Source organism: Hippopotamus amphibius, chromosome 13 (assembly GCF_030028045.1).
Source record: "Hippopotamus amphibius kiboko isolate mHipAmp2 chromosome 13, mHipAmp2.hap2, whole genome shotgun sequence".
Classification (NCBI taxonomy): domain Eukaryota; kingdom Metazoa; phylum Chordata; class Mammalia; order Artiodactyla; family Hippopotamidae; genus Hippopotamus; species Hippopotamus amphibius.
Window position 1 is genome coordinate 90,713,201 of NC_080198.1, and position 18,163 is coordinate 90,731,363.

General features: G+C 55.7%; 1 protein-coding gene across 3 annotated transcripts in view; it reads left to right on the forward strand.

Annotated features, from left to right (window-relative positions):
• The window catches only part of JAKMIP1 (janus kinase and microtubule interacting protein 1), a 140,070-nt gene that overhangs the window by 54,549 nt on the left and 67,358 nt on the right, over nucleotides 1-18,163 (forward strand). The window contains exons 2-3 of one of the 3 annotated variants that reach the window (XM_057705495.1): nucleotides 10,367-10,630; nucleotides 17,465-17,959. In XM_057705495.1, the coding sequence (XP_057561478.1) occupies nucleotides 10,502-10,630; nucleotides 17,465-17,959 (624 nt within the window). In that variant the 5' untranslated portion in view covers nucleotides 10,367-10,501. Of the gene's footprint in view, nucleotides 1-10,366; nucleotides 10,631-17,464; nucleotides 17,960-18,163 lie in introns of those variants that run through there. The other 2 variants (XM_057705494.1, XM_057705496.1) reach the window with 2 other exon arrangements.

The following is an 18,163-nucleotide window of genomic DNA, read 5'->3' on the forward strand; positions in this document are numbered from 1 at the left end:
CGAGAGGAGGGGCCCGTGCATGTGTGCCTCTCTGAGCTGTGCTTTGTCCAGTAGACAATGGGTCCATTCTTTTCTTTCCCTTTGAGGAAGCACATTTGCCACCAGCGGGGTTCCCCGCTATGGGGACAAACTCCCAGGCCCCAGGCTTCCCTTCACCCTCCCTGTCCCTCTGAGCTCCATCCACCAGGCCAGCCACAGCGCCCGGCTCAGAGACGTGGAGTGCTATGTCCGCACGTTTGGGAAAACACACCCACAGGAAACCCGTGCTGGCTGGCCCTGTCCCCACAGAGAGGTGGCCCTCGCTGAGCACCTGCCGTCTAGCACCTTCTCAACAGTGACAGCTCCACTTCACAGATGGAGACACCGAGGCTCAGGGAGCTCAGATAAGGGGCAGCAGGCCAGAGCGACTGACCTGGGAACTGCATCCACGTCTGCCTGCCTCTTTTCTAACCGCGTAACTGCCGGCAACTTCCTCACTGCCTTTGGGCCTCGATTTCTCCATCTGCAAGATGGGGGTAATAATAGCACCTGATAGTCATTAGGGGGCTTAGATGGCTTCGTCCTGTAAGAGACTGACCGAGGTGCCTGACGAGGGGCATGTGCTCAGTAAACGCTTGCTCTTCTTATGCCTCATCACCTGGAGGAGAGGCAGGTGGGGGAGTGTGATGGGTTTCTTCATTCTCTAAAGGGCCTTCTGTGTGGCAGAGAGTGGGTTCGTTTGGGGCGGCCTCCGAGTGCTGAAAGGTACTAATAGCAGAATTTGTAAGCAGGCCCTTTTTGTTTGTGTGTTTGTGTGTTTTTGGCTGGAAATAGGAAATGCTTTCTAAAGGAGGGATGCCCTGGGGAGCAGACGTCCCCATGGGGGCGGGGGGAGGGTCTTCCTGTCCCTGGAAGGACTTTCAGGAGAGGCTGGAAGGCACGTGTGGAGGCTCCTGCAGGGGAATGACGGGGAGGAGATGACCTGCGGGGCCTCTGGGTCCCAGGTTCCCTACCCGCTGACCTTGTCTTTGTTTGCATTATTTTTTCACCACACAATGAGGAGCCCTGTTTCTGGGCTGCTTCATGGCCTTCCACATACTGTCACAGCCATTGTCCCAGTTAGACCTTACCAATGTGCCGACGAGGTCGTGCTAGTGATCTGGCCAGTGGGCGGCTGAGTGTGGCTACCGAGTCTCCCCTGCCAGGGCCCGCAGTCTCTGCCCCACCACCCGAGGGTACAGCCCACACGCCCTTTCTCCTCTGCTTACTCCCTTCCTTCCAGAACAACCAGCTTTGTGGCTTTTTATTTTTAATTTTTAAAATTTATTTATTTATTAAATTTATTTATTTACTTACTTATTAGTGGCTGCATTGGGTCTTCGTTGCTACACACGGGCTTTCTCTAGTTGCGGCAAGCAGGGGCTACTCTTCTTTGTGGTGCGTGGGCTTGTCACTGCAATGGCTTCTCTTATTGTGGAGCATGGGCTCTAGGCAGGTGGGCTTCAGTAGTTGTGGCACGTGGGCTCTAGAACGCAGGCTCAGTAGATGTGGCGCACGGGCTTAGTTGCTCTGCGGCATGTGCTATCTTGCTGGACCAGGGCTCCAACCCGTGTTCCCTGCACTGGCAGGCGGATTCTTAACCACTGTGCTATCAGGGAAGCCCCAATGTGTGGTTTTTTTAGTGTGTGTGTGTGTGTGTGTGTGTGTGTCTGAGTCTCAATTTCCTCATCTCCTAATCAGGAGAACCTTTGCCCCGATGCCCCTGGGGTCACTCCGTGGTTTGGCCGTGGTGCGGTGGGCCATGGTGGGCAGCGCGCATGGGGCTTCCCTGCAGTGATGCAGGTGGCTCCGAACCCCTCTGGGCCTGCTTCCCTGGAGGAAGGATGGGAACGATGCTCCCGTCCGCCTGCGGGCCTGAGGTGAACCACGGCCCCCAGAGCCTGCCGATTCTGTGCTGCCCTTTGTTGCTGATAACAGGAATTCTGAAGCACCCAGGCCTCCCAGAACCATTGGAGACCCCGAGGAGCTTCACAAGAGGCTCAGGGCCCCTTTGTGGGAATTCTGATATGCAGGCTGGAGAGGCAGGTCTGCACATCTCAGAAATGCTTCCCCTGGACATTCAGGGTTTCCTCATCCTCTCTGGAACTGCTGAGCTAGTGCGTGTGGTGTGTATGGGATGGGTGTGGTGTTTGGGGGGGGTGTGTGTGGTGAGTTTGTGGTGTTTGTGTGTGGTGTTTGGTGTGCACCTGTGTGTGTGGTGTGAGTGTGTGGTGTTTGGTGTCTGTGATGTGGTGTGTGTGTGTCTTCATCAGCTGGGGCTGCTGTGAATTCCACAGACGGCGTGGCTTAAACAGCAGGCATTTATTTCTCACAGTGGTGGAGGCTGGAAGTCCACGATCCCGGTGCCGGGATACTCAGGTTCTTACGAGAGCCCTCTTCCTGGCTTGTAGACAGCTGCCTTCTTGCTGAGTCCTCACAAGGCAGAGACTATGAGGGCACTAATCCCATTCATGAGGACTCCACCCTCATGGTCTAAGTATTTCCCAAAGGCACGCCTCCTAATACCATCACCACGGACGTTAGGATTTCGACATGTGAATTTTGGAGAGAGACTCAGTCCTTAGCAGTGCGTATGTTTCCTCACTTCTCTGTGGTATACGTGTGCGGTGTGTGCGTTGTGTGTGTGTTTCTGTGTGGTGTGTGCATTATGTGTGTGTTTCTGTGTGGTGTGTGTGTTTGTGTGGTGTATGTAGAACATTAACAGAAGCCACCCCTCCCTGTCCCTGGAGGGACCCTCAGATATTAGTTGGGTGCAAAATGTATAACCTGAACCAGAAAAGGCGGTCAGCACAACACAGGCCCTGTGGTGGTAGAGTCCACGGCTGGGACACTTGGCAGCAAGTGGGAATGGGTGGCTGTCGGTGCAGGGAAGGGCTTGGCAGGGTCTTGGCTCCAGGGGCCCCTGGGATGAGAGGGTCCTAGGCGAGGGGTCAGCCAGCCCAGGCGGGGGAGCCCGGCTGCTGTAATGAGTGACATCATTGGCCCGGCAGTGGGGGCCGTGGGAGCCAAGCACACCTCAGTGAGTTGGGGCCGGGCCCATGGTGTCCATTTGGGGTGGTGCCCACCCCACAGCCTCTGAAGCTCCAAGCAAGCTCTGCTGACTGCCGGGTGGGGTCAGGGGAGTGGTGAATTCTCCTCTCCCCGCTGGGCCCGCCCTGTGACCCCAGGCAGGCCTCTGACCTGTCTGGGCCTCAGTTTCCCCATCTGTAAAATGAGTCTGTCTCCCATGGCAGCTCCAACCCCGCTGGCCTCCTAGTCCTGGATGGTGGCTGAGAGTCACCCTGGTGAGGCTGGGGCTGCAAGGACACCCCGACCTTGCCTGTGGAGGCAAAGAGGGCTGCGGGAGGATCTGTGGCCAGAGTCCAGTCCTGGGCACAGTTAAGAGGTAGCCCTGTCAGGCAGGGAGAGGCACGGGCTAAGGACTGCAGGGGACGGCAGATGTGGCCCACGGGGGCCACCCCTGGCTCAGGCTGGGCAGTGGATCAGGGCCCAGCACAGAGGGCTGCTTTTCTTGGGCGTGGACACTGTCCCCTGCAGGTTGTCAGCAGGGAGTGGCAGGGAGGGTCATCTCACTGCCCCTGGAGCCTGGGGTGGGGGTGGGGGGCAGGCAGTGTGCAGACCAGGAGACAGGGGAGGCCACGGTCAGGCCAGAGGGATGGCCAGAGCTGTGGGAGGACAGGACGCCTCTGAGAACTGGTGAGAACAAGGTTTGGTGGCCAGACACTGATGGTCAGGAGCCCTAGGGGGCCAAGGTGAGGATGGAGCCGCCACACAGAGAGCTTGGAACAGGGCCCAGATGTGCTGGGGCCAGTGGCTGTTCTGTCATCATTTTTAAGACCTGCCAGCTCCAGGCTCCTGGGGTCTATGATGGGACGCAGAGGCCCCAGAACCCTGGCTGCAGGCAGCCTGCTCTGGGGTTAGCCATGGTCCAGCCCTGTCCCCCACATACTTCATAGCTGGAAAGTCCTGGGTATGGAGAGCACAGAGGTTGGTGGCAGGGCTTTGCTGAGTGACTGAGCCCTGCTCCTCCTTCTGGGTCCTCTTTACAGCCCTTCACCCCTGAGTCCAGAATGTGTGTCAGGAAAACCTGACTCGGTTGACTTTGTTATGTCTTGTGAACTTTTCTTTTAACTCCCACTGACTGTTTTGCACCCCCACTGTATAAGAAGAGTCTGGACAGCAAGCGCCTTATTAATTTGCTATAATTGGAGAATGCGGTGTCCTAAGAATGTTAATATTTTAGGCCTTGCAGGCTTTTTAAGTATTAAAGGAATTATTATTTTACTCTCTTTCAGGGGGAGGGGAGGGGTATGGTAGAAAAATCTTTGCTTTCTAGAAACATCTTTTCTCTTTTCATTTTCCTGTCTTCATGTTTGCCTTTTGCAGAATGCCGTCTGCCGGTTTTTTTGTTTCCCTTCTGCCCTGGGCTGGGCGAACAGATAGCTCAGCGTGCTAGCACTGTGTGTGTCATGAGATAGTAGGCTCTGAGTGAGGGGCAGGAGATTTGCCTGCGGTGTGGTGTGCACTGGCTGATTACTGATGTGAAAGGCAGCAGGGAAAGAAGCAGGGCTCAGTGCTGAGAAGCTGGTTATCTTAAGTCATTAAACAAAGTGCTGAATGTGTCCCAGGAGTGTTTTCTCTTCATGCCCTGCGTATTCCTTTCCAGCGGCTGCTGTAAAGAATTCCCACACAGAGTGGCCTAAAACAACAGACATTTACTTTCTTACAGCTCTGGAGGCCAGAGTCCAAAATCTGGTGGTGTCAGTGGTGTCGGCGGGGCCCTACTCGCTCTGGAGGCTCTAGGGGAGGACCCCCCCCAAGACCCCTTCCAGTTGCATCACTCCAGTCTCCTCTCTCTCCTCACATGGCCTTCCCTTCTCCGTGTTCTCTCCTCTGTGTCTCTTACAAGGGCACATGTCATTGAATTTCAGACTCATAATCCTGGATGATCTCATCTTGGGATCTTTAACTTGATTACATTTGCAAAGACCCTTTTTCCAAATAAGGGCATATTCCTAGGCTCCAGGGAACAGGATGTGAACACATCTTTTGGGGACCACCATTCTGCCCACTGTCGTCCTCAGCAGCCAAAAGCTGACCCTTGTTGCTTGGGACCTGCCGCCCAACCAAGCATCCTCAGAGTTGCGCTGAAATTCCGTCCAGGGCCAGCGTCTCCGGTGCACGGGATGGTTGTAGAGGCCGTCAGAGGACTTCACTCTTGGTTTAATGCTCAGTGTCACGGTCATGAAAGTCTGAATAGTATTTGAACCAAGACCCTTGCACTTCCATTTTGCACTGGACTGCATGGTCTGCAGCTGGCCTTGACTGTGTTCGTGGTCTCTAGGCCCACGTGGTCTGACAGTTTACTCCCCTTGTCTCCCTCTGCCGATGACTTGGGTGATACTTGACAGAGGTTTCGAATACCCTGTTTACTATTTCTTTCCAGCACCAATCACAATCCAGACGTATTTTATGGATTCATTGCCACAGTTGTCTCCCTAGCTAGAAAGTTCTATGACGGCTGGGACTCTGCCTGGTCCTCCGTCACATCCCAGGGCTAGCGTGGGGCCAGTGCTGAGTGTGGCTTCTGGAATGCACCTTCTCGACTCTGCTGCCCCCACAGCGTGACACTGAGCAGCCACATCTCCTTGCTGAGAGTCTTGGGCTCCTCTGTCAGCAATGGGCAGTGCTGTGTTCCGCCGTGAGCTCTAAACAAAAAGCCCAGGCACAGAGCGGGCACCAGGCTCATCCCAGGAGGGTGACCTGCTGTTGTTCCCATGGGCGAGGCCTTTGCAGAGGTCAGCGGCCATGGGCTGATGGTGGGTATGCCGTGTGGCATTCTAAGCCTTGGGTCAGAGTGGCCATGGGTATGTCCTTGACAAGAGGCTGAGTTTGATTTGGCCCAGAACTTTGGGTACCTTCCCCTCCTGCATCCCGTTCATCTCAACATTTATTGAGGCCCTGGCCCAGCAGATGTTGAGGGTGGGTGTCGAGAGCTGTAGGCCTGGCCTTTAGCTCATTGGAATTTATTCCTCCTGGAAACACTGAGCTCGGACTTGGGGCTGAGCACAGGGTGAAGCAGACAAAGATAGAAGTCAAGTCCTGTCCTCGAGGGGCTGATCGCCAGGTAGGGCTGACAGATGAGCAAACATACAGGGCAGTTCTCAGCCGGGGGTTGTGGGAGCTGAGAGGAGACACCTGACCAACATGGAGGGCATCAGGGGAGGCTTCCTGGAGGAGGCAAAATAGAAGTTGGCCATCAAAGTGGGTGGGGGATCAGCTTTCTCTATTAGGGAACTGCATTCACCGTGGCCTACTGGGGAGTGTGTCGGCCCCGCAGTGTGAGCTGGGTGACAGAGAGGAGGTGGGGTGGAGTACCAGTGTGACTCAGACCCTGAGAGGCCTGCGCCCTTTCGGGGGTCAGGGCTCTCTTCAGAGGCGGCCGGAGCCTTTGATGGCTTCTTAGGAGGAGAGTCTGTGACTTTCCCTTTGAGGCCTCAGTTTTCTCATCTGCAAAGTGGAGAATGTGTGCTGAGCTTCTAGTGAGATGATGGCGTGAATGCACTTTTCCAGGGGTGCTGTGGTTGGGGTGAGGAACTGGGCCATCACCAGGCCTGGCCTCCTTTCTCGGTGTCTGGTCTATGCTGCTGCTACCTGTCTCTGCCCTTTGGCCCTTCTGCTCTTGGAGCTTTGAAAGTCTGACAAAGGGGCCTTGGGTCCAGCTGGTCCAGGGCTTCTGATAAAAATGTGGTGTTTGGGACTGGCCCCTGAGGCTTCATGCTGCTGTTCTCATGGCCTCCAGACGCTCCTGGGTTTCCGCTCCGTTCCCTCTCCTGGCTGTGGCCGGGTTGCCATCCCAGGGCCTCGTGGACTAGTGGTCCAGTCTGGCTGCCTGCCTCCAGCCTGCTGTGCTGCCCCATCTGATACCTCCTTCCTCCCAAGCATCTTCAGTGACTGCGGGAGGGGCTGCTGGGGAAGCAAATGGGCCTTCAGGCCACTGACAAGCTGTGGCAGTGTGATGCCAGGTCGGCTGTGCCTTGATACTGTCACTTTCAGCTCTGTGTGGTCCCAGCACAGGTCACCTTGACCTTCATGGACATAACTGGAGGCTGTCATTGCTCCTCCTAATAGATTCAGCTTTGTTTTGTTTGTTGAGTGTCTTCACGGGGTTGAGCACCTTGCCAAGCACTTCAAGTTCTGGTCCCTATGAAGTCATTGCTGTGGGTCCCATTAAACAGATGTGAAAATCGAGTCTTAGAGAAGTTCAGTGACTTGCCGAGGACCACCCACCTGGGGAAGTGTAAGCTGAGATTCACCCAGGTCTGCCTCACTCTGAGGGATGGCCCTTAGCTGGAGCTGTGTCCTTGGGGGCGTGGCCCATGACCTCTCCTCTCTGGGAAGCATCTCTCCCTTCCAGGCAGCCCTGAGAGAGTCAGGTATAGCTGGAGCGGCGCCCCTTTGCACCTGGAGGGTCAGCTGACCACGACAGCTTCTTTCTCATGCCCTTCCCAGCTAGAACCAGAGAGTTCTCTGAAAGTTGCTCATCTTCCTTTATGAAAAATGACATCTTTTTTTCTGTAAAATAGTAATAGAAATAGAAAATTCAATTTACCCAGAAGAGTATAAAGAAGAAATAAGTATCAGCGGTGGTCGCACCACTCAGGCTGTCCCTGCTAACATCTGGGAGGTGAGGCTACCTCATCCTCACCCCCGTGTGCCCAGGGTGCAGGGCCTGGCACTGAGCAGGTGCTCAAAACATAGCTGTGACCAGATGAAAAAGCTGAACAAATAGAGTTCAGAAATTTGAGATCACAAATCATATTTGTTCTTTGGCTCTGCTTTTTTTGCTCTTTATGACATTAACCTTTCTCTCCGTGTGCTACTACGGCCGGATGTGATTTACTTAAACCCATCTGTTGTGGCCAAGTCTTATTGTCGGGGAGAACATCTGAGTGTTTATACAGAGACCGTATCTCTGGTGCATTCCTAGAAGTGGCACTGTTGGGCTACAGGATAGAATAAAAAAGAGAAAACTCCCCTCTCCTGGGTGCTGTGTTTGGAGAGTGCTTTCTGCTCGTCCCTCGGGCTGTGGGGAGATGCACTGTGGAGACGGAGGCCCATTTCTGAGAACTGCCGCACTTGTGAAAGCAGGCAGGTCAGAGGAGAGAGGAATGAATTACGAATTGCTCTCTAATAAGTCAGATCAGAGCAAACAGAGTTCATCCTTCTCTGAAGACAGAATGGACCTTTCTGGGATCGGTCAGTGGGGATGTTGATCACCCCTGAATAATCCTCCATGGTGCGCTGAGAAACAGCTCTCTATCTCGTCCAGGAGGAGTGTCACTGGCCTGCCTCACTGCCTTCCCAGGTTCCTACTTGGACGGACACTCTGAGGCCCCCAGGGCTAGCAGGTCATGCTGGACTTGAGTTCATGGCCATTGCTCATCCATAGCTCACCGGGCGTGCTGGCATTGACCAGACCCCACCTGGCTCCCGGCACCCACCCCGCAGAGCAGCCCCTGCCGAGGCCACTGACCCCATGCTGCTGAATCCGATGGCCACTTTCCAGTCTCGTCTTCACCCCTCACAGGAGCTGCCCCTGTTCACTCCTTCCTTCTTCCAGAAACACTTTCTTCTCTTAGCTTCCCTGCTTCTCCGTCTTCTCCTTCTATCTACAGGCTTCTTGTTTACCGTTCTCCTTGCTGATTTTGTGTCTCCTCCCTGACCTCCAAAGGCTGGCATTCCACCACTCTGGAATGCTGTCGTGTTTTCCTCTCACTCTGCATTCTCTCCCAAGGCAATTAATCCTAGCACCCCTTACCAGCTGTGTGGCCTTAGGTAGCTTACTTAACTTCTCTGTGACTCGATTGCCTCGTCTCTAAGATGGGCCTAATAACTGTACCTCCCTCTCCAGGTGCTGCGAGGATTATACACTGCCCAGCTCTCATCACAGGACTCGGCACATGATAAATGCCTCGTAGCTGTCTTCTGATGTCACTCACTCACCCATTCTCTCGCTCGCTCAGCCAGTGTTGATGGGGTGCCTCCTGCATGCTGGGCTCTGTTCTAAGCACAGGGGACAAGGCGAGAACAGGGACAGGTCCTCCTTGCTTGAAGCTCACATCCCGGTATAGGGGAAACAGACAAGAAATAAGTAAATGTACGTTTGTCACCTGGAAAGCAGTAATAAGGCAGTGAGAGGTAAGGGGACTGGAGCCAGGCTTACAGCGCAGTACAGCCTGGGGTTAGCTGAGTGCAGTGCTGGCAGCTGGGAGCTGGGGCCTCCAGCTGTGGCCTTGACCAAGTTAATACTGTTTCCTCTTTTTGGTTGTTTCCTCTTTTGCCAGCGCTCAACCTCTGCGGGCCTCAGTCTGCTCGTCTGTGACAGTGGCACCAGCGCCTGCGTGAGATAGCTGTGCTGGCTAATGAGAGGTGATGGAGGTGTGGCATCCAGTACACAGTGCTGCTAGCTGTGACTGGGGCCTGATTTTAATGGCTTTGGCTTTGCCACTGTGGGGGCTGTGAGGGCAGCCCTACCAAATGGAAGGTCTGGGGTCCCCCAGGGGAATGTGAGTGCTGAAGAGGCTGTTAGCTTATCAAGGCACCCCATTAGCCAGGTGACCACAGAGCACCGTGTTTGGCTCTCTCCTCTCCCAGGGGCCTGTGCGACTCCCCCAGGCTGGCTTGGGCACCTCCACTGGGCCCAGAGCTAGCAGTTCTGGGCAGCCAGCGCTGTGCTAGCCCTGGCGGTGGGGAGGGAACCACTAACCTTTAGGGAGTCTAAAAGCCCAGTTTTCAGAGTGCAGTTCCTAGAGCCTGCTCCAGAAACACCTGGGTGTGCGGATGGGACATCCAGGTTGCCTGGCTCCCTCCCCATGTCTCGAGCTTTGAGCTCTGTGCTCCCCCAGGGTCCTGCCTTTGAATCAAGCACCCGGGTGACTGAGGTTCGGTGACATCCGCAGACCGAGGTCTACGGTTGCTTAAGTGGCGTCGTCTCATCTTGATGAGGCCAGGACTGGACCGGACAGACCTACTTAATGAGGAGTGGTCACCTGGGAGCCTCACCTGAGAGCTTGGGAGACATGCAAATGAGGTTCCTGGGGTGGGCGCAGGACTCCACCTTACGTTTCCAAGTGGTCCTGACGCAGCCCCCGTTGGAGAAGCCCTAGGTCAGTGCTGTGAATGGCGGGGCAGCCTCGGGGTGAGCAGGTGCCCGGCTCGGGGAGGGACCTCTCAGCAAACGCTGGCTGCCGTCGTGTCCGAATGCCCCAGGTGAAGGGACACCAGCCCCCCTCCTTCTGCTGACCTGGCGTCCTTCCTCCCCCAGGACCCCGAGTGATGGTGGTTTACCCGGCGGAGGAGCCGAGGCCTGTGAGACAGATTAGCACGGAGGAGCTGGGAGCGGCGCCTGCTGGCTGGCGGGAGTGAACGCGGATCTCAGCATCTCAGCCGGAGAGGAAGCATGTCTAAGAAAGGCCGGAGCAAGGGCGAGAAGCCCGAGATGGAGATGGACGCGGTGCAGATGGCCAACGAGGAGCTGCGGGCCAAGCTGACCAGCATTCAGATCGAGTTCCAGCAGGAAAAGAGCAAGGTGGGGGGACACAGGCCTCCGGGCTCACGTGAGGGGTGGGCTGTGAACTCCCCGTGGACAGATCGCCCTGGGGTAAGTGTGGAGGGCGTCCCAGGGCTGGCGTGGGGTTGGGCACGCCACCGCTCCGCGCCTCAGCTTGCCCCTCGTTAAAGTGGGTATAACATCAGTGGTGGTACAGAGACCGCCTGGGTATGAATCCTGTCCGCCCCCCCTCCCCCCAGCGCCACCCCGACATTTGGCTCTGATCTCAGAATAGTTACTTCACTCTCCATACGGTGATTGCCCTCGCCTGCAAGATGGGATCATGATAGTACCACCTGATGCGCCGGCGGTCAGGAGTAAGGATGTAAATACATATATCAGTACATAAAGGGGCCCGGTTGGGAGCCTAGCTCTGTGATGGGAGCTGTTTTGCTCTTGTAAGGCAGGTAGGAGCTTTGGAGCCGGTCACTATGATGCCTGGTTGGGTGCCAGTCAAAGTGCAGGTGTGATGGGCAGCCAGTCACAGTGGGAGAAGCCCAGGCTTTCTAATCATGCAGACCTGGCTTCAGACCTCACCTTGACCCCTAACTGCCTTCATGATCTTAGACAAGTGATGTAAAGTCTCTGAACCTCCATTTTCTCACCTGTAACCTGGCATCATAATAACCACCCAGTTTAAGGTTGTCTTAAAGATCTTGGGTAATGTAAACCAAAAAAGCCCATCTGGTGCCTGGGCACTGCCACAGCCCTTTTTGTTGGTGTGGTTCTGACCTGGGTGGTTTGAGGGCAAAAGCAGGTGGGGTGGGAGTGCTCTGCCTCTCCAGAGAGCAGCTGCCTTTCACGTGGTGGGAGAAGGAGGATGGGGTTTGAGCTTGCTCCTGGGGCACCCGACTGAAGGCCTGGCCTGGTTGGGGAGGGAGCGGTTATACCCCGAGCCGTGAGGGTACCCTCTGGCCCTGCCCGTAGCACCTGAGGGAGGGGAGGAACTGCTTGGGGGCTGGCAGCAGGCGTCTGGTTGAGAGCTGGGACTCCGGCAGCAGCTGCAGGGCTGAGCAGGGTCCAGCTCCTAGGTGGGGAGGGGCCTGGGGCTTGGTACCCCAGCTCAGAACAACTACGTGGAGAGCAGAAGCAGGGTCTCTGACCTGGGGCAATGAAGACTGGGCTCCTGGAGCCTGGGGACATGTGCTCCCTCCCATCCGCAGACACTCAGAGTTCCAGGGCAGCCGGGGTCTTTGAACACAGTTGCTGGAGGTGCCAGCCTGGCCACATCCTGCCCAGCTCGGGAGGGATTCGCCCGCCAGGATCTCCTGGATTGTCAGCTGCACAGCTGGGCCTGGAGGGGCTGACCAGGAAGTAGCAGCAGCAGCTGTGATTACCGGGGAAGCCACACAGCCAGTGTCATTCGGCCAGGTCTCCATCCCACCTCCACCACCTAACTCGCCTTGAGGTCTTGGGGCAAGCCAGGTAGCTGCCTTATGCCTCAGTTTCCCTGTCTGTTAAACGGGGATGTCTGATGTGTGTGCCTCCCTGAGTCATTTAAGGAATGAATGAGAGAGTCGTATCTAGGGCGGGGGCACTGCCTGTCACATGTAGTTACTCAGCGGTTGGCAGACACTTACTATGCATCTGTTATGCAGGCCACACCAGATACCTGAGAGGGCCTCCTGACCCTCGTAGTGACCTGTGAGGTCAGGTGTGGCTTTCCCCACTTTATAGGTGAGCAAAAAAAAAGTTGCAGAGGAGAGGTGGCTGAGGCTGCCGTTAACAAAGTACCACAGATGTGGGGTGGGGTTCAACAACGGTGATTTATTTCCTCACAGTCCTGGAGGCCAGGAGTCTGAGATCAAGGTGTGGGCAGAGAGGTTCTCCTGCGACCTCTCTCATTGGCTTGTAGACAGCCATCTTCTCCCTGTGTCCTCACATGGTCTCCTCTGTGTGTGTTGGTGTCCTAATCTCTTCTCATAAGGACACCAGTTGTATTGGATCAGGACCCACCCTCATGATCTCATTTAAGTGAGTAACCTCTTTTAAGCCTGTCTCCACATACAATCACATTCTGAGGTTCTGGGCGTTAGGACGGCCACTCAGGAATTTGGGGGGACACAGTTCCGCCCATCGCAGCAGGTCAGCACGGTGGCAGGCATTGGCACTGGGTTGGAAGCCAGGCCTACAAGAACCCCAGCCTGTGCCTCCTCATTCCCAGGCACCTCCTGCCTCCACGGGCCCTGGCTGCCTGTGTTCTCCGTCCAGCCACCTCGTGGCCCTGCCGGGGGTCTTTTCCACATGACTACTGGGAGAGTTTCTGTTGTCGGAGAATTCAGCAATGTACTTATTGGCTGGTATGAGAAACATATTGCATTTAACTGCTATTTCTATATGATCTCATGATAACTTGTTGATGTTGCATTTACAGTGTTGTTACTTTAGCAGAGGAGCCCCCATGAGTACCGTAGGCTGAGGGGATGTGGGGAATGTACCTGTTGGTTCATCCACGCATTTGTTGAGCCCCCCACCGTGCCTGTGCTCTGGGCCTGGGCTGGGCACTTGGAAGTGACTCAGAAACGGCCCAGCCTCAGGGAGGCTGGGTGCTCACATGCTCAGGGAGCTAACCGGACAACAGTACCTGGCATGTCACACCAGAGATTTTAGGAAATCATGCAGTGGTCAGAGGGGCCTGAGAAAACCTTGCAGAGGTGGTCTGGAGCTGGCTCTGGAGGGTTTTGCTAGCTGGCAAAAACGGGAGCAGGGTTCACACTCTCCCAGGTGTCTGGCGTCACCTGGGAGCATCCTCAGGGCCAATCGGGGTACCAGAGCCACTGGGGCAGAGTCCTTGACGTGTTGAGGCCCACAGCCTGGGGTGGCTGGGGGCAGAGAGGGCAGTGGTCAGCACATGGACCTGAGCCAGGCCATAGAGGTTCCAGCCACCGCCCACCACTCACCAGCTGGTGATTCATCCGTTCTTGCGGTGAGCAGCCCACACTGGTCTGGATCTATACTGGGCCAGGGACTAGTCCAGCTACAGAAGTGAATCGGGCCTCATGCTGCCCTCCAGGGGCTGCTGGTCACAGTGGGTGAGCCGGGAGGGTTGGAATTTGGATGTGATTTGTGTGGTGATGGAGGGACTCATGCAGGGTTCCAGGAGCCCAGGAGAGGCCCTGACCCAGTCGGGGGAGGCTTCCAGGCCTCCTGGAGAATGGAAGGAAGGTGCAGGCACAGGGACCAGGCAGAGGACCAGCTAGCCTAGGACCCGCCCAGGAAAGGCCGGTACCCCAGCATTGCAGCCACCCTCAGGCCCGGGGGCGTGGCTGCTGTCATTCATTATTTACAAACCTGCCGGGCCCATCATCCTTTCATTCTTTCTTTTGCTCAGTCCACGGCTAGTTATTGAGCACCTACTGTGTGCCATGCTCTGTCCCAGAAGCTGGGCTGCCCTGGAGATCCTCTCCTGGAGCTTGTATCTAATGGGAGAGGTAGGGAACGCAGGCCAGGAAAATTAACATGTAATATTTATTCCGTAGTGAAAAGTGCCAAGAAAGTAAAGCAGGAGAAGCAGGTGGAGAGGAGTGGAGTTGGAGTGGGGGTGGCTCTTTGGGGAGGTGGTCGGCAGCAGAGGGGTGCTGCATGGGTGTGGGGAGAGCAGCCCCTGCAGAGACCTGGACGGGAGCGTTCCAGGCAGGGGGGCCTGCTCGGGAAAAGGCTGCAGGTGGGAAGGTGCCTGCGTGTCCGAGGTGCAGCAGGCAGGGACGTGGCCTGAGCTGGGTGGTCAGGGAGCAGGACCAGAGGGCCATCAGCCGGGGTCAGTGCTACGGGCCGGGGAGGACTCGGGCTTGTACGCTGGATGCCACAGAGCCCTCAAGGTTTTTTTTTTTTTGTTTTCTTTTGTATTTTCATATATATCAATTCAATCATTTATATCACTATGAACACTTATTTTATACTTTGGGTTATAATCCAATACGACTTTATTTTGTTGCTCAAGCTGTTCTAGCTTTGGACACTGGCCTCTCTCTCAGTTGGCCTCTGTGTGGCTTTGACACCCCAGCATGTGGCATTTCTTTATTAATTTATTCTTAGGCAAACTCCTACTTTCTGGTCCTGTGAGGTGCTCCAGGTTCCTCTTGTGTATTGCCTGCCCCAGTCCTACAGCCACTCATTTCTCCAAGGAGCCCTGGTCCCATTTATTAGAGAATGGCAGGAGAAACCAAGATCTGGGCCCTGGGTGTGCTCACCGCTGCTGGCACGTCATGGCTTCTAGGCTTAGCTGACAGAGCAAGGAAGTGTATGTGCGTTTACTGACCATATATGTACACATAGCTAAACCATTTCTAAATGTAACATCTATATATTAAGTTAAACATGAGCTCTTACTGATGTGCCCCATCTAATCCACCACCACCTGGATCCTCTGGCCTCCTCCCCTTGCTCATCTCCAGCAGGGAGAGCCTGACCCCACCACCCACTTACTTAGTTATTCAACACTCTACACATGCAGTGGTTTCAGAACAGTTAACCTGCATCCTGCGGATTCAGAGGGCAGTGGAGGGAAACCATCTATCATGTGGGTTCAGAGGCCTGTGCTGGCCGCCGGGGAGGACTAAAGGGCGAGTGTGCTGGGGCAGAGGCAGGGCGATCGGCGAGGAGGTGACTGCCATGGTCTGGCAGAGGGCTTCTGCCACTGGCTTGGACCAGGGTGGTCATCAGGGCCTGGAAGTGGAGACCTTGCTCCACTCAATGGAGTAAGGAGGGGCCGCCCCCGCCTCACTGTGCCACACCCACGTCATGGCACCTGGGTCATGGCGCCTGGGCTCGACCCTCAGCTTTTCTAGGCAGAGCTGGTGGGACCCAGAAGGGCCTTCTCCCCCGGCCCATCCACTGTTAGCCTCCCTGCCCTACACACAGTGTCAGCTGGCCCATCTCAGCTGGCCCCCTCTGTCCTTCATGGGAACAGGCCTGGCCTCCCCCAGGCTGTCCTGCACATACCTGTTCTCATGCTGGCCTTTACTTTCTGGGACCAAACTTCCCTTTATCCACTCACCTACTTTCAGCTTTCCTCCTCCCAACAGGTTTTAAGGGGTGGCTGTTGACGGCCCTGCTTCACAGGGAAGGGTCAGGAAGCCCTAGAATGTTGTATAGTCAGGGTTCTTCAGAGAGAAAAAGAACCAGTAGGAGAAAGAGATGGAGAGGGATTTGGTTTTTTCAAGAAGGTGGCTCACACGGTTACGCAGGCTGACAAATCTGAAATCTGCAGGGCAGACAGGCTGGAAACTCAAGGGAGCATTGATCTCATGGTAATGAGGCCGAATTCTTTCCTCATCCGGGGACCTCAGTCTTTTCTCTGAAGTCCTTCAACTGACTCAGTGAGGCCCACCCACGTTATAGAGGGTCATCGGCTTTACTCCAGGTCGACTAATTTCAGTGTTAATCACATCCTCAAAAATACCGTCACAGCAACATCTAGACTGGTGTTTGGCCGAATGGCCTGGTACCATGGCCCTGCCCAGTTGACACATAACATTAACCGTGCTGAGGTTACATAATTTGCCAAGGGAGATGCACTCGTCAGCACAGATTCAGATTCCAACAAGAGCCCATCCCTTTGACTTCAAGTCACTGTCAGCGTTAACCCAGAAAGTCAGGACAGTGTTGCCTCCTCAGAAGGAGAATGCCAGAAGCATTTAGTTCCTCCCTGGGGAGAGCGTGTTAAATATTTAAAGTTCTGGCTTCCTGGCACTCAGTCCCTTAGGAAGAGGCCAATTCTAGCTCTTAGGTGAGATGGGCCCTCTGACCAGTGCTTGTTTTATTTCAGGGATTGTAAGTGTTTGATGTAAGGAGATGCTGATTTTGTATTTTTGCCTGGTCGGTTTTATTTGCTTCTTTCCCTAGTGTTATAAGTAAGGATTTATCAACCTGGGTGACACCATAAAACTCACTGAAATTAATTTCAGCACGTTGGTGTGCTATAAACAGTGTGGTCGGGGGGAAGTGTCGCCACTTTCCACAGAAGCAGCCTGTCCATGAGAGACACATTTGTTTTGGTTCTTCGGAGATTGGTGTAATTTAGAACACGAATGGATTCCTGTGGAATGTGTGCAATTGTGACATTTGAAACGAAAAGATAGAATAACGCCTTTTGGAGTGTTTGAAGAAAACACTCCCTTGGCACATTTTACAAATAATGTTTTGTTTGCTGATTAGAGGAATACATTCTGAGGGGCTTAGCAGCTTGGTGTCTGCAGGGCACTGGCAGCCCCTCGGCAGCCCCTCAGCCGCGGCAGGTCACTGGGGTATCTCCAAGGCTCGGCTGCCTTGCAGCAAAAGGTACCTCCTTCCTGGGGCTGTAAGAGGTTCTGTGGAGGGTGCACTGGAGCCCCAACCCAGGCAGGGGGACCACTCAGCCATGGGGGCACCTCGCCCCTCTCCCCTCTACTTCTACCTGCTTGGTGTCCTCTGACCCCAGAGTTCAGGGCATGGGCACTGGAAATGTATTTCCGGTTTATAGTCTGTTCGGCTTTGATGAGAGAGATGATTTCTGCGGGGCATATTTTGTGACTGATAAATTGTCCATCTTCGTAAATCTCCCAATTGGAAGGGATGTCAAAGCCTTACTCACCTCTCCAACATCCTCAGATGTTTCTCCACGGCTGGGAAAACCTCAACAAAATAGCCGGGAAGAGGCTGGGTGGGGCTGATGGAAGTGTGAGGAGGGAGAACTGGAGTGTGGGGATGGGGGAGGGTCTCAGGGGCCTGTCACACAGGAAGGGACGTGGGGAGGTGGGGGCGGGCCTGGCCGCGCCCCCCCCCCCCCCCCCCCCCAGCCCTGACCCTGACTGACTCTCCCCTCCGCGGCTCCAGGTGGGCAAACTGCGCGAGCGGCTGCAGGAGGCCAAGCTGGAGCGCGAGCAGGAGCAGCGGCGGCACACGGCCTACATCTCGGAGCTCAGGGCCAAGCTGCACGAGGAGAAGACCAAGGAGCTGCAGGCGCTGCGCGAGGTGCTCATCCGCCAGCACGAGCAGGAGGCGGCGCGCACGGCCAAGATCAAGGAGGGCGAGCTGCAGCGGCTGCAGGCCACGCTGAACGTGCTGCGCGACGGCGCGGCCGACAAGGTCAAGACGGCGCTGCTGGCCGAGGCGCGCGAGGAGGCGCGCAGGACCTTCGATGGCGAGCGCCTGCGGCTGCAGCAGGAGATCCTGGAGCTCAAGGCGGCGCGCAAGCAGGCGGAGGAGGCGCTCAGCAACTGCATGCAGGCCGACAAGACCAAGGCGGCCGACCTGCGCGCCGCCTACCAGGCGCACCAGGACGAGGTGCACCGCATCAAGCGCGAGTGCGAGCGCGATATCCGCCGGCTGGTATGTGAGCTGCTCTCCCCGTCCCCGCCTTGCCGGCGCGCGTGCGCGCCTGACTTTCCACACACGCACCCCCGCCTCCATGCACACACGCTCCCTGTCCCCCTTCTACACAAGCACTCTGCCCTCCCTGCACACACGCACCCCCTCCTCCGTGCACACACGCACCCTGTCCCACTTGCACACAAGCACTCTGTCCTCCCCGCA